This window comes from Pituophis catenifer, unplaced genomic scaffold (assembly GCF_029215685.1).
Source record: "Pituophis catenifer annectens isolate HBS135680 unplaced genomic scaffold, rPitCat1.0.hap2 SCAF_1, whole genome shotgun sequence".
Classification (NCBI taxonomy): Eukaryota; Metazoa; Chordata; class Lepidosauria; order Squamata; family Colubridae; genus Pituophis; species Pituophis catenifer.
In genome coordinates this window covers 85,647,731-85,663,644 of record NW_027256881.1, presented here as the reverse complement: position 1 = coordinate 85,663,644, position 15,914 = coordinate 85,647,731, and the positions used below count along the sequence as shown (strand labels likewise).

Genomic DNA, 15,914 nt, shown 5'->3' with positions numbered 1-15,914 from the left:
GAAAACTTTTGGATGTTTTCCCGTCCCCGCCGTCACTCCGGGGTGGGGCTCGAAGTTGGAAGCCGGCCCCTAGAAGGTGAGAGGCGGCCGCCCGCAGAAACCAGCCCTGTGCCTCGCGGGAGACACTCTCCGGGTGCGGGGCCACGTGGAAGCCCCAAACAGCGCAGGGTTTTGTGTGGGTTTCTCTCTCTCTCTCTCTCTCTCTCTCTCGCTTCCCCCAACTTTCGCGGGAAGCGCCCGAGTGGGCGGGGAACGAGGGGCTGAGTCGCGAAAAAAAAAAAAACCCTTTCGAGGTTGCGTGGCTTCTCCTCTGCCAGAAAGGCGCAGCGGCGGTGGGACAAATCGCTCCGGGTGGCCCCCATTTACCGCCTACCCGAGTTGGTCTCGAAAAGTTTTGAAGGGGTTTCGGAGAGGGAGGAGCAAAGAAACCCAGCGCCTGATTTCCCCCTTTTATTTTATTTTTTTTCCCGCCTTCGTCGGGTCCCAGATTTTTATTTTTATTTTATTTTATTGCCCGTCGAAACGAAGGTGGTGGGGACGAGGGCGATGGAGCTTCCCTCGTGAAAACTTTCCTACCAAGCCCGGCGCTAGACCAGGACCACAAGAAGGCAGGAAAAAGAAGGATCCCCGCCCCAGAGGATGCTAACTGAAACCAAGTAATGCCAACATGTACGTTTCTTCTTCTTCTTCTTCTTCTTCTTCTTCTTCTTCTTCTTCTTCTTCTTCTTCTTCTTCTTCTTCTTCTTCTTCTTCTTCTTCTTCTTCCCTTCTTTTACTTCAAGCCTTGCGAATGGTTCTCAGTTCCCTTGTCAGCCTCGGGAGAAGCGTTTGGGTTTTGTTTTAAGGCTTCTTTTGCACGATATATTCCAGCCAAAGGATTTGGTGCCCTATCTCCTCTTCCTCCATCTCCTTCTCCTTCTCCTTCTCCCCCTCCTCCTCCTCCTCCTCCTCCTCCTCCTCCTCCTCCTCCTCCTCCTCCTCCTCTCTTCTTCTTCTTCTTCTTCTTCTTCTTCTTCTTCTTCTTCTTCTTCTTCTTCTTCTTCTTCTTCTTCTTCTTCTTCATGATTTGACTTTCTTTTGGCTGAATGCGGACCTGTCGTTTGTGGTTTAGTGTGTCATTAGGACAGAGCCGCTGACTTGTCTGTGTAGAGAAAAAAGTAGGGCCCAAAAAGCTAACTTTTAGGAAGAAAAGATTAAAAAGAAAAGAGCCCAGTTTCGATGGAACAAACTTAGCCCGATCTTTGACAGCTGGATAATCACAGGAAAGTTTCTTTTGTGGGTTTCTTTTTTTAAAACAACCACATGAGTTCACCTGGTGGCTTTAAAGTAATAGTTAGAAGGACTCGTGTTTGCAGTGCAGCTGGATGAGTAACTCATAAAAGCAGTTGGTGTTTGCTCTCTGGTTTTTGTTTAGAACTTTAATGCCTAGTTTCACATCTCGGGCTAAATATTATTTGGTGGTGGCCTACTTTAAAACCCCGGCTTTATCTGAGAGAAGATGTGAGTAAACTGTTTTACAAATATTTTACAAAGAAATATTTGCAGCCAAAAAAGATGCTCTGCCAAAAAGAGGAACAGGAAACTCATGAAAAAAAGATATTTGCCACCTTAATTTTCATGGTTATTTGGTTACTGGGTTGCCAGTGAGACATCTTCTTGTCTATCTTGAGGAGAAAATATGATAATTGAGATTTGAACGACTATGCAGTTAATTTTCCTAGTGGCTGGACTAACTTATTAGACAGAATGTGCTGTATTACAATATTGCATAGTGATCAAAGATGCTCATTACTTTTGCTTTGGGTTCATACTTGCTAAGTGTCAAATGAAAATACATAGTTGAGAGCCAGAAAGGAAGGAATAATGGAAATTGTTTTGAAAATACATTGTCCCACTTTAACTATAGTACCTAGGAACTTTTAATAAAGCAAATTACCGAGAATTGTTTTCATAAATGTGTTTTCCTGTAAGAAATTTACCCCAAAGTCGGCTTAGCTTGGATTAGAAATCTCTAGTTATTGAAATTAATCTTAAAAAGCAGGATTTTTATGCTATGTCCATCATACTAATCCAATTTATTTATTTATTTATTTAAAAGATTTATATGGCTGCCCATTTTAAGCAGCATTGGGGAGCTCACAACAATACCCTGTTTTCCTAAAAATAAGACATCCCCTGATAATAAACCCAATCAGGCTTTTGAGCGCATGCACTAAAATAAGCCTCCCCTCAAAAATAAGCTCTCCCCAAAATAGTTAAACACAGAGCTGGAAATCAGGTAAGATGGAAAGAGGAGTCCCATCTTGCTCCACGGGCCCCAAAATAATAAGACCTCCCCAAAAATAAGGCCAAGCGCTTATTTTGGAGTTCAAAAAAATATAAGACAGGGTCTTATTTTCGGAGAAACATGGTAATAAAACCAATAACCATAAAACAACTATAAAACAAAACTATTCTGAATATTACAAGGAAAGGTATAAATTGGAACATAGTATTTTAAAAACTTTACTACAAATTATAAGTATCTAGAATGACACCCGTGAACATGAATGTGACAATCTGAAGAGAATGCTATGGGAACACGGGCAGATATAAAATGGCATAGATGATGTTTACACCAGCGTAAGAAAGGGTTAGGGTTAGGAGGACTAATATTGTATGCTGTTTTTGTCCTTCTTTGTGTCTTACTACTATGATATGGGGAGAGGTAATTACAAGTATTAGAATAGATTAAGGAAATAGTCTAAACCTGATATCTTGTTACACTTGTTACACTTGGTGGGGAATAAACTAAATTGAAAAGTATATACCGGTATGTTTCTGAGTAAATATGCATAAGGATAGGTGAAATTTAAACATAAAATCTCATCAGTTTATTGATTGATAGTATATTAAATGAAGTTGGCTTTGAAGATGGGACACAATATTTTAATCAAGATTTTTGTGATAATGAAATTAGATAAGATTTCATTATAATAATTGTTGAACCTCCTTAGGCTAAAATAGAAAAAAACATCTGTGCAACCAATACATAGCAGTCATTTAGTAATATAATTAATTTGGTTCAGTTCCTGATTATTAATTACAAAACTTGAAGTGAAAAAGTTGAAGTGAATTCAGTTTATCATTTATGCAATATTACTAGTAACGGTTAATATCGCACTGAAATATCCTTCTATTACATCTGTTTTATTTGTTGCTGATTTTTCCCAAAGTATTTTGGAAGTTGCAAACTCCATCCTTTTTTAAAGGAAACAACCGAGACAGTATTTTTATTTTTATATATATATCCTTTGTATAATATCAGCAAAAATGGTATTCAAGGGGAAATCCCTATTTGCAGTTGAAACTTCATTTTTAGTTAGCAGCTGCATGAATTCTAGTAGTTCTCATGAGTAGTCGTGCAAGGTCATAATTATATGAATGAAACCATGGAAACTTATAACTCATTCTATTCATTAATCTTTCCAAAGTCAGGCTTTGTTGCATGCCATTTTAGAGAGTTGTATAGAGCTCTCTATAACAGTATGTCATGTTGATAGCACAGTAGTGCTAAACATCTCTCTAATTCCTTTCGATTTTTGTAATAGGTCTGTCTTGTAAATTGCTTAATCAGCGATATATATGTATTAAAATAATGGGATTTATGATTAATGATTCATTTCAGCTGCCTTGATCTTCAAGGCTACATTTTTACTACCATTTTTAATCAAAAACAAGGCTTTAAGGCGAATTATGGCACTTTCCTAGAAGTAGTGGTAAGCCTAAATAGTGCCCTGCTAGAATATGTCTGCTTAAATGGACTCCAGAGGATGGTAGAGGACAGGAAAGCCTGGAGGAATGTTGTCCATGGGATTGCGATGGGTCGGACATGACTTCGCAACTAACAACAAAAGAATATGTCTGTCTATCTAGAGATCTATTGATCTATCTATATTCATCTTAAACCAAGATATTTATTATCAATTTTCTTGTAGACTTTTCCTTTTTATTGGACAGCACTTAAAATTGATCATCAAACTTTATATAAAAGATTATATCTCCAAGGAATTCTGCATGCTAGTAAATAATAATGGGCATCCTTGAATATATTACCCTTACCAAAACCATTTCAGGCTTTATTCCCATCATAATTTTGATCACAACTGTTGACTGCTATCTCTCTGGCCTAGGCCTCCATAAATAAAACATGGGAAGTCTACTAAGTCTATAGATAGGAATTTTGTATACATGTTGGGTTTAGAACATAACTTTTTAGATTAATGGACTATACCTCAAAACACAGCCATAATGCTCAGAGTACTCTAGCTGTTAAAAATATTAATGGAATTTGAAAATTTCCTTCCTTCCTTCCTTCCTTCCTTCCTTCCTTCCTTCCTTCCTTCCTTCTTTCCTTCCCTCCCTCCCTCCCTCCCTCCCTCCCTCTCTCTCAAACTTCTTATAAGTTACTAAGCCAAATGCACCCTGCCTTAACAACAGCATCTAAGTGAATCTCATTTTTTGCTGAGAATAACGTGAACTGTGTTCTGTCTGATTACTGAATTTATTATGTCTTATACATACCTCACACAGTTTTGCAGTCTAAGAACCACAGTGGGTGGCTGCAGTGGTAGCAACTGAGAGAAGAAAAATACCTCTTGACAGATATTGGTGACAGTAGTAATAGCTGGTAGATTGATATCTATGGACATTGCAATACAAATCTCAAGAGATATTGCAGCAGAGAAGGGATCGTGGAGAGGAATGGGGAAAAATATAAAATGGGAGTGCTGTATTTAAAATTATTGTATAATAAAAAGTTTTAAGTTAAAGCCTATGGTGGACTCAGTGTTAAAAAGGTTCCAATCCAGAAAATAGAATTTTGGTGTGTGTATGTGTGTGTGTGAAAGAGAGAGAGAGAGCGGGTTTTTTTAAAAAAAAATAATAGTAAAGCTGATATATTTATTAAGGGCTACCTTACAGATACATAAGATTTCCAGGAACTTAGAGCAATTTTAATAGGCATAATTTCTCTTTCAAGGTGAGAAAGTAGGATTGATTGAAAAGGATAGCCGTCCGATATTCAAAATGGAGTCTGTATTTGCACTATTTAGCTTAGCTGAAAATTATAGCTGTGGATAATAGTACATTGATCATTTGGGGTTTTTGTCTGGATAGATAAGATATTTTGATTTATAGAATTAGGGTCATAGTACATCCTATCCTTAAAATATAAAGATTTCTTCAGCCATTTTTTCTTAGTTAATATTCTTAGCCTCTCCATAGACTATTTCAGTATTACACACATATAGAAAAAAATGATACTAAGAAACATAAGGGCAAACTTCTTCATCTAGTGAAGAATTCAGAATATGTGTGTTCATTTATTAACCATTCATTATGGATCTCTGGTATCTCATTTTCAGAAATTTTAGCAAGGATTTATTTGTAATTGCATTGACATCCAGGACAATCATTGTGTTGTGTGCTAATCCGGTTATTTTAGTGTGTCTGGCTTCATCAAAGAGCTTTTTATATTTCAGAAAGCAACACGTAGTGTAGGATTACCATTAAGTTTAATGTTACTGTTCATCAGAAAGCTGAGTCAGTTTCTGAGTTGATAATTTAAAAAAATGTGATTTTTCAATTTAAAAAATGTGATTTATTAATCAGCTACTTATTTATGAAAAATCAATACCATGTGTAATTTAATTTTTAACTAGAATGAAACTGATCTTGTTTGTACATTTATCTTTAATAGACATCAGACATTTTTCTTTCCTTTCTAAGGAATTGATGATATGTGTAAGAAATCTCCATGCCATTATCAAGGGAAGAGTAAGTTGTATTAGAAATATAAGTAACCTGTAAAATAGCTGCTTTTGTCTGAAAAGAAAAAACAAAAGGAGATACTTTCCATATACAGAGATTAATCTCAAAACGACTTCTTGTTTTACTGATGTTTTAGATTAGATCTTTCATAATTCTGGAAGGACATATGGAACTGGAGGTAAGGCATCTGGAGGATATTAGGCCGCCTGTGAGGAAACTCAAATGTTCTCAGAAGACCTAAGTGCTGCCTTTGATTTGCTTCATATTCCCTTTCTCACGTAGGCACAATTGTCATGAATCTGATGAAAATAAATGTTCTAAGGTTGATGGCTACAAATATGGGGTTAATGTTAATATAGGCCAACGGTATTTAATAAATTAGCAATCTCATTTTTATATTATAAAATTCAGTTAATGAATATCGGCCACTGGCCTATAGCTCCTACATGACAATAAGGCTTTAAAACAGCTTTCCACTAAAATCACTGAAGGCAACTTTAAAAGCCTATTGTTACATGCTGGGAAGAAATATTTAAGACTCAGATTCAGAATACAACTCTGTTTTGGAAAAGTAGGGCTGTTCAAGATGTAACTGAGTTCACCAGAAAAAAAAAAATCTAAATGGATCAAGAGTATGACTTTCTTTCTTTCTTTCTACATCTCTGCCATGTATGTCACCAATGCGCGTCCATTCATTTCCTCTTTTGATCACATATAGCAGAAGTAGAGAATGTAGAGTCCTTTAGATATTGATGAACTATACTTTTTATAATCCAGTCAGAATGCCCTTTGTTAAGTGGACTAGTAGATACAGAATATAAATAGGAGCACAATGTAGATTCTCTTATGTTGTGGTAACAGTATACAATTTATTTGTATCTCCAGAGACACTCAGACTGCTTTCCTATTCACCAGTCAATTTTCCTTGCCATCCTAACCCCAAAGTTCCCCCTCCACCAGCTGATACCAAGTTATGCCATGCTGTATGGTTTTTAAGACGATCTAAAAACACAGCCTAGGAATGGGCAGCGTATGATGTGAGACAGAATGGTGACCCATATGATCCCATTTTAAACAAAGTATCATTAGTAATGAAGAAGCTGCAAAGCAGCCAGGTTGGAGTGAACTGGGAAAGACAAATGTCCCTTGGCTCTAATTAAATTAATAGCAATGAATGGATGGAAGCAGAGGAGAAGGAGAGAGGGAAGGAGAGGGAAGTGGAGAAGAGGAGAGGGGAGAGGAGGAGAGGAAAAGGGAGGAAAGGGAAGGAGAGGGAAGGAGAGAGATAAGTACATATAATGTTATGGTACAATTATCAAAATAATGGTTACAACTATGACATACATAAAAGAGACTATAAAGTAGGATTAAGAGAATACTGGTTATAATCAGGGTGTATAATACTATGTAAACTTAAAAAGGACTGAATACAGGCAGTATACTACCGTTGCAAAACTGGAAACATGATGTATTATAAAGAAAAATGTATAATAATTTTTTTTAAAAAAATAATAAATTAATAGCATAATTATTATTATTATAAAGCTATTTCTTTAGTAGATGCAGTGATGTAAAAGTCAACGTAGAGCAGTTGGTCTGATAACCTAATGGAAGAAACCAAACAGTTGACCTGCGTCTTTGATTAGTCATAGTGCAATTCTCTCCTGCCATGCCTGCAGTGGGGTAATTCCTATACTAGTGAGCATGCAATAATCACCAAATAGAGCATATTGTCTCTGAACCTAGATGTACAAAAGGAAGTTAAAGAACAGGGTAGTACATTCATCTCAGCTTCCTCTTCCCTGTTGGTACTGACGATCACACTTATTTCACAGTGATACCAATTAATGAGTAATGATGACTAGCTTTGGTTACAGATTCTGATTCTTGTAAATGTAATCCAATTTGCATGACATATTTAGTCTTAAGCAAATATTGCATTTACCATACTCAAAGGTTGTCTATGATGTGAGAAAGTATGGTGACCCCTATGATCCCACATGGGATCAAATATTATATTATTTGTAATAATATATACCGTATTTTCCGGCGTATAAGACGACTTTTTAACACATGAAAATCTTCTCAAAAGTCGGGGGTCGTCTTATACGCCGGGTGTCGTTCTCCTGTAACCAGGCTCCTGTAACCAAAAGACTCTGACGAGCCTTAAATGGCTCTGGCGATCAAAGCTCTGACGATCCCAGCTTTGCTTGCTAATCAGGCAACTCAGCTGGGATGCCAGAGCCATGTTAAAGGAAAAAACTTTTTTCTTTTTACGTGGCTCTGCAAGCTCTGACGATCCCAGCTGAGTTGCCTGCCGATCAGGCAACGCAGCTGGGATCGCCAGAGCCATCGATCCAAGCTCTGACGATCCCAGCTGCGTTGCCTGCTAATCAGGCAACTCAGCTGGGATCGCCAGAGCCCAGAGCCCTGTAAAAGGAAAAGTTTTCCCCCTCCAGCTTGCTTACCTTAGCTGCTAATCGCAATGCTTGCCTTGCTTCGCTTGCCTGAATCCATTCCATCAGCAAGCCACTCCCTGCCTGCAATCATGCAGGCAGGAGTTGTGGACTTCAACTCCCAGAATTCCTCAGCCAGCAAAACAAAGCTGGCTGAGGAATTCTGGGAGTTGAAGTCTACAAGTCTTAAAGTTGCCAAGGTTGGAGATCCCTGTTCTATTGGGTAAGTTTTTTTCCCCTTTGGGAGCTTTAAAAAAAATAGTCAATTGGGTTTTTTTTTAGTTCTTCTTTTTTAGACCTAGCCATTTAAAGCTTAGGAAGTTTTAAATTTAGCTTTCATATAAAAATAAAAATAAAATAAAATAAAGTAATATTTGTGCAGCTTTCTGAGATTTAGTGTGTTTCTGTAGTGTTTCACTCTAACTACACAAACACACAAAATCTCACAAAGCTGTATGTGGAATTTTGTGTGTGTAAAGTGTGAAAGTTGGTTTTTTGGGCTTTTTGTGGCTGTGTGAGGTTCCTGCTTGTTTCAGGGGCCATTTTGGGTCTAGCACAGCTGCTTTTACATTGTGGGTGAGCCAGTTGATGTTTTTTAATTTTTATTTGGTGTGCATTGGAAGAGGGGCAGTCTTATACGGCGAGTATAGCCCAAACCCTATATTTTAACAGGAAAAGTCAGGGGTCGTCTTATACGCCCAGTCGTCTTATACGCCGGAAAATACGGTACATTTTCATTTTCATGTCCTTTTTTGTGAAAGGTGTTGTGTCCTAGAATTCCCAGTTGTAGTGTAAGGGTTAGATCCTAGGAAGACAAGAGTCAGTGATATACAAAAGTGTTCTAATGACAGATGGATTGACCCCAAATCTTCACTGGATGCACAGAAGAGAATACAGGGAGAATAGCCTAGCATCCCTGTGTGATTTTTAATGTTGCAACTAGAACCAAGTCAATGTTTTTAATATCAGAATAGCTATTTGTTTTTCCATGTACATTACAGTAAACTAGGTAAAGTCGTAAGATCCAGCAAAGCTTTCACTTATCCACTGGCTGATGGAACACAAGTACAATTTCATCCTTGGACTACAGCCTTGTATTGCTATTCTAGTCTTATATCCACCTTTGTTTTTACCTCTTTAAATCAGTGGGAAAAGATCTTGGATTCGGTAAATTTGAGTATTTGCTTGTTTTCAGTACCATTCAGACAACAATACTTTGGAAATGCATTTCATGATTAGCAGCTTTATTCTGAAACATTTGGAGATCAGATAACTTTCTCTGTTTTAGATAAGAAATAAATAATAGAAGTTATTTGACTAAAAATAGTTTGAAGAAAATCTCTTTGAAGAAAAAGTAGGTTTGTAATTTCAGGAACGTTAAGAGGTATATTAAATTTTTCTCATTCCTTGTTCCATAGGATGTTATATGAGATTCAGATGTGGTGCTGTCAATGGAAAAGGAAGTCACATTTATTTTTTCTGTTCGTACTCAGTCTTCTGTGTGTACAGATTTCAGGTAAGACACCATGAATATTTCTTTAGTAAATCATTAAAACACTAAATGTTTTAGAAAACTATATTTATATTGGTTTTATGGAGGTTTTGCAAAAGGTATTTGAAGATAATTATATTATCATTAAACTATTAAGATATTATTTTATTAATAAAACAAGTATACACCTTTGCATCATATATACACATCTATACTTTCAGATGGATGCTTTTTACTTCATCAGTAATCCTAATTTTTCCTTGTTAATTCTTAGAATTATATTTCACAATTTATTAAGCTATGATTTTCAGATCAGATGCCCAAGTAACACATGGGTGCCAGCCAATGGTGCATCATGCTGTATCTCATAGTGCAACACACAAGCTTGTGTGCAATTACATAATGTGCTAGAAGCAGAATTTCACAACAGCTGTAACTGTAGCAGCACCAAATATAAGTGGGTGCTAAAGTCCTGCTTCTGTTCCTGGTTGAGTGGGGGGTTGGACTAGATGACCTATAAGGTCCCTTCCAACTCTATTAATCTGTTAAGAGTTCTGTTAAGAGATGTTCATTAATATTAGGACTTAGTGTAGAAAATTCAGTGCAATAGGAATTGAACAAATGTCACACTTCATTACCAAAAATATCATCTATCGATCTAATAATTATTTCTTTCAATATGAACTGCACACACAATAGTGTCATTTAAGAAGTTGGGTTTTGTGAAGCATTTACTAAAAGTGTGTTGTGAATAGAAAGTATAGCTTCATTTGTTCTGCAGAGTAAGAGCAATTTTATTATACAGCTGGACTATGAAACACATGAAAAATATAAAAGGAGGAAAACAGATCCCTGAAAGGAAGGAAACAAGCTGGAAATTTCCCTCCTTGGCACATCTCTGATGTTCTGATAGGAGTGGCCTTTAATTATGGCTTTGATGTTATTTTTCCTTGTCACCTTAAGATATTTGTGAGTATGTGCCAATAATTCTTTGAAGGTGTGGTTATAATTTTTTGCAAACAGAAGAATGGATGATAATTAGGCTTCCTCTACTTTCTGTATATAGTTTGGATTAGATTTGCAATTAAGTAGAGCACAATGACAAGTAAGTAACCATACTAGTCTGTCTCTTCATGATTGCTATAATGATAAAGGTTATTTCTGAAAATATTTTCTTTAAACATTTTACTGGATGATAAATTGGATTTAGTGAAGGCTGGGAGGGAACATGACTTGCTCCAAGAAGTAGAAGGAAGGAATTGCTTTTGATACAGATAAATTCCTTCTATTCAGAAGACAACAATAGCAAAAAAAAATGCAGCACAAGGAAGAGTAGAATAAATTCAGTGGGTGGTAGATAGAAATAAACTGCTAGCAGGAGGGATATGACTGCTAACTGCTGTAATAGTCCCGATAGGAGAATTCAAATAATTTTATCCCAGTGACAAGACACAAGAAAACTTCAAATCACAATTGCTAAAACTGAAAGGAACTTTAAAAACACTTCTACGCTAAGATTAATTGTTAGCTTCAGGGTCTTTAAAATGACATAAAAATTTTGAGATCAATAAATAGCTATTAAAATCATGGTAAAAGCTATGTTTTTATGGATTTTCTGTAAACTGAAAGACTAGAGTAGATGCAACACTTGAAGAAATATGTTCCATAACCTGGAAGGAATGCTGGCTAAGTTCTCTCCTCCTTTTAGAACCACAGATCTCTGATAGCCAGGGCCATGTTCACAAAGTTTCTCCTGCAGACCTTAACTCTGGGACAGTTATTTTAATGAGGAAAAACATGCCTTTGGATGGTTAGGCCTGAAAAGTAATATGGTTTTAAAAAGTCAACTCTACCACCTTACATTGTGTCCTGTAAGCAATTGGCAAGCAGTTGCAATATGTAAAGTCATCATTTGATATCTGTTCCTTGTGCTAACTGGATGCTGCACCTCTTGACAGTTCCGGATACCAATATATAGGGACTGTGGCAATAGTCAAAGCAGCTTGGTTAGCCACTGTTAATATGACCAACCCACAAAGGATTGCAATTGTGACATCAAGCGTAATTGTGAAACAGTTCCACAAATGCCACATGTGATATCTTGGTGATAGCTCATGGTCAAAGAGTACTTCCAAAGTGTACTTAGTTCCTTAAGAGGAAAGTAGACTCACTCAAAACAAGCTGAACCTTCATATTTTTACCTAGATTTTAATTTTATTTTTTTTCTCCTTCTTTAATCATCCTATCTACTTAAGGGATGCTCAAGGCCTCTAATGGCTTTTGTAGGGTTGGGTACTAAGGAACCATACAGCAATGCAGCAAAAAAACTCCAGATGACTTCTTGCCTCTATCTTCAATTTAGATAGTGAGAATACATAGGACATAGGGAGAAAGTAGTGAATAGTCCACTATCAGTAAGCATGTAATTAGCTTGGGGTAATGTATGATGCTGTTATCTTACTACTTTATTTTCTAAGGGCAAATCAACAACAACTACTTATTGTTTTAAATCTGAGTTCAGTACAAGTTTAATTCTCCCTGTCTATACATCTTTCAATATTCAGGTACTGAATTTGCAAGTTTGGTTGGTATTCTGTTAGAAAGATTATGTGAAATATCAGACTATGAAAGAATACCATTGGCACGAATCATCATAGTATTTTATAATTATGAACTTTAGTATTTCAGAAATACTGAATTTTCATAAAATTGCTTCATGAGTACAAATGCTGCAATGCACTCAGGATCATAAATTAAAATCTACTTAAAAACAGGAAGCTATTTTTATGCAAGTATGTTTGGAAATACTAATTTAAGTAATAATGCACCTGTCTTGGTACATGGGTAATGAATGTAGTATATGTAATGAACATTGTAAAATTTTGAACTAGCTATGAAAGGGATTCTTTTAAAAAAAAAATTGAGTCAGCCACACTGTCCAGAGCCAGCCCTATGATTAGGCATAATAGACAAATGGATTAGAACCAGTAACTGAAGTTGGGTTAAATACTCACATATTGCCCTCTAGATTTGTTGCACAGAGGACCTTATGGCTCATGGAGCTCTAAGTAGTTTGCTACCTAACCAGAAAGATCCTCAGAGTATAGTACAGAGAGCTCAATGCAAGCCAAATGTTAAGAATGGAAGTGATCGTAACAAGGGATTACTGATTACTTCTATTGCCTGGGCATAGATTTTTTTGAAGTTGTTATTTAAATAAAAGAAATATTTAAAAATATTAGTATTAAAAAGCTACTGTTGTAATGGGATTTGTTATGAAGGTATTGTGTTTTTAATTTTTTCAGTTCTGTTTAGGAAATCCTAAGGAAAGGTACTAATGATCCATTTGGAACATGTGCATTATATCCAAAGCACTTTCCATACTGTTAAAGCAGCTATGTCTTTTTTTGTTCTTGTACAGTTGTTTCAGAAACTGCTTTCATCTGTCTGATGTGTGGGTATGCACAGACATTTCTCTTCAATTTTTTTTCCCCAACAAGGAAAAGTAGCTGTGCACGCATATTCATCCAGGTAGAGCTGGGAATAGCTTTTGAAGCAGGTGCATAATCCTGGTGAAAAAAAGGTGACTGTCATTACCCTTCAGGAACAGATATTTCAGCTGCACCTCTATGCATTTTGAAGTTCATCTTTTGAAATATTTGCATAGCCCTATTAGCCAATCCTAACAATTTCTTCATTAGTTCTTTTGAAATTTCTACAAACTGTTTTATAAGTTGGACATGTCAGTATGTTTTCCACAATAGGTAGGAAATATTGAACTTCCTAGTTCATCTTACATAAGTTGCATTTATTTTTGTAGTTGCAAAACCAAGAGGCCTGCTTATTAAATAGTAATAAGACAGTATCACCCACCAGGCCAGTCAGTCAGTGTTTCTTCAGTTAAAAAAACATATCCAAATGAGGATTTATTTGCTAAGTCCATGCTAAATCCTACCCATATTAAAGACTGTCTGATATGAAAGCTGTTTCTGTAATAAGGGCATGGATTGGAAATTACACATTTTTTAAATTTGTTAAGGGCTTGCTTAACTTTTAAATTAATAGTTATTACTTCAACTACAGGTAGTTCTTCAACTTACGACCATAATGGAGCCTGAGCATAATGGTTGTAAGAGGTGTCAATCATCATGTGATCAAGCCTATTTTACGACCTATTTTTGTGGTAGTTACTAAGGAAAAACCAGAAACAAACACTTTCAGAAAAACATTGCAAATCACGGTCATGTGATTGCAGGACACTGCAAACAGCCATAAATGTGGGCTGGCCGCCAAGTGCTCAAAATGTTGTCACATGACTAGGGGGGAATTCAGAACTGGATTGTAAGTATGTTTTTGGGAGGTTCATCATAATTTTAAATGGTCATTAAACAACCGGTCGTAAGTTGAGGACTATCTGTATTGTAAGTGAGAAGAGATCACTAGGAATTTGCCAGGTCTCTGAAGCAGTCCAGATGATGAATAGAGTTTGCAAAATTACAAGAAAGGATCAAAGTCATCTATATTAGTGAGGACAACTAACCTGAAGAAAAAAACCCTCAGGTGCTTGGATTTTGGAAAATAACCAGTTTGATGTAAATATGTGAAAAAGTAAGATATGCTGATTTAAAAATTTTAAAATGTGTATGTGACTTACTTAGATGTGCCAGTTCTAGAAGGAAAAAATATGCTAAGAATATTGTATTTTTCTTTATCAATTGTACTTCCTGCAAATTACTGAGCAGTATTACGTTCATCAAGATTGATAATCCACACTTTTTATTCAAAAGGAATGAAAATTGAATTTTAATAACCAGTGTCTGCTCTCTTCTACAACTTCAAAGATCTTCAGTGCTGACTTAATTTTTTCTTGCTTCCATACTAGTTAATGATCACCAGTGCTTTGCTTTGTAAATCAAGTTAGAGCAGTTTTCTCTAACCTGTATGTAAGCAGTAAGCAATGCTCCAAAATTTCTTAGCCAGAAAGGTCCATGACCAAGAAATCTGACTTGTGCTCCAAACAGGGTACCATTTTGCAAAAGGCTAATTAGAAATAAGCAGCTCGCTAGATGAAATAAGCTGTAAATTAGCAGGAGTTGAAAGAGTTGCTGCTGACTATAAAAAAAACATTGCGACACGAAATCTCCTGTTTCATCTAGAGAGCTGCATATTTCCTTCATTAAAACTGACTAATCTTTATTTTTGTCACTCTAATTGGGAAACTGCTTGCTTTCGAAAGAGGAAAAATCTAAAACATACCGTAGAACAAGCTTTCAATTTATGACAAGGTGTTAGTTCCATCTTTTCCTACTTCATCTACCCACAAGGAAAATAAAAGCATAATAATTAACCTTAAATAAATGAATAAAACATGACTAAGTTTAAAGGAATGAAAGATTCAGTGGGTGTACCTTAAATATATGATGATATGATCTCAGCACAATTAATAAAATAAAATGTAGCATCTCCAATGAGATGGTAGGAAAACACATTCTCTAACTGGAATAACAACTTTATAGAAAGTTAATCCCATGTTACAAACCAAATTTAGGAACATGAGAAGTAATATAAAATGTGGGCTTTGCTAAAGATACAAAAAAGAAACAATGCTTTTATTGAAATATTTTGCATGAGGTACTTATTTCATCATACTTTCAATTACATATTCACCAACTTGACTTATTTATAAAAATAATAAATAAATATAAATAAATCCAATAATAAAAATATAAGGAGAAGGAAAATTGCACTATAGCTCATTCTGTTATAAGCAGGATAATCATTATCCTTGACTGTTTATTGTCAGCTTCTGGAGATTATCGTTGTACTTGTGATCAAGGAATAATTGTGCGCGCTTGTCTTCAGAGTCAAACAAGAACTTCTCTGATTCTACAAAGAATGCTTTCTTTTACAGTGAAATGGCCAATGAAATAAACCAGGATTTTTCAAATTGTTTTCTATGGTATCCTAAGAACTTGATGAGATTCTTAGGTAAAAGAAAATCCCACTTAAACTCAGCCAATGTTAAAAGTTCTGCTTTTTAGTGTTGTGCTTTTCCTCCTGAAAAACTTGTCAATTAATATAGATTATTTGGATCAAGAATATATTTACTAATATTAGAGGTTTTTTTTTTTTTAGATAATCTCATTTATTTCTGC

General features: G+C 35.8%; 1 protein-coding gene across 1 annotated transcript in view; it reads left to right on the top strand.

Annotated features, from left to right (window-relative positions):
* The first annotated feature begins 639 nt into the window (after positions 1-639).
* The window catches only part of ADGRG6 (adhesion G protein-coupled receptor G6), a 99,095-nt gene continuing 83,820 nt past the window's right edge, over positions 640-15,914 (top strand). Inside the window, exons 1-2 of the mRNA XM_070952159.1 lie at positions 640-656; positions 9,686-9,783. Coding sequence (XP_070808260.1) covers positions 640-656; positions 9,686-9,783 — 115 coding nt within the window. The remainder of the gene's footprint in view (positions 657-9,685; positions 9,784-15,914) is intronic.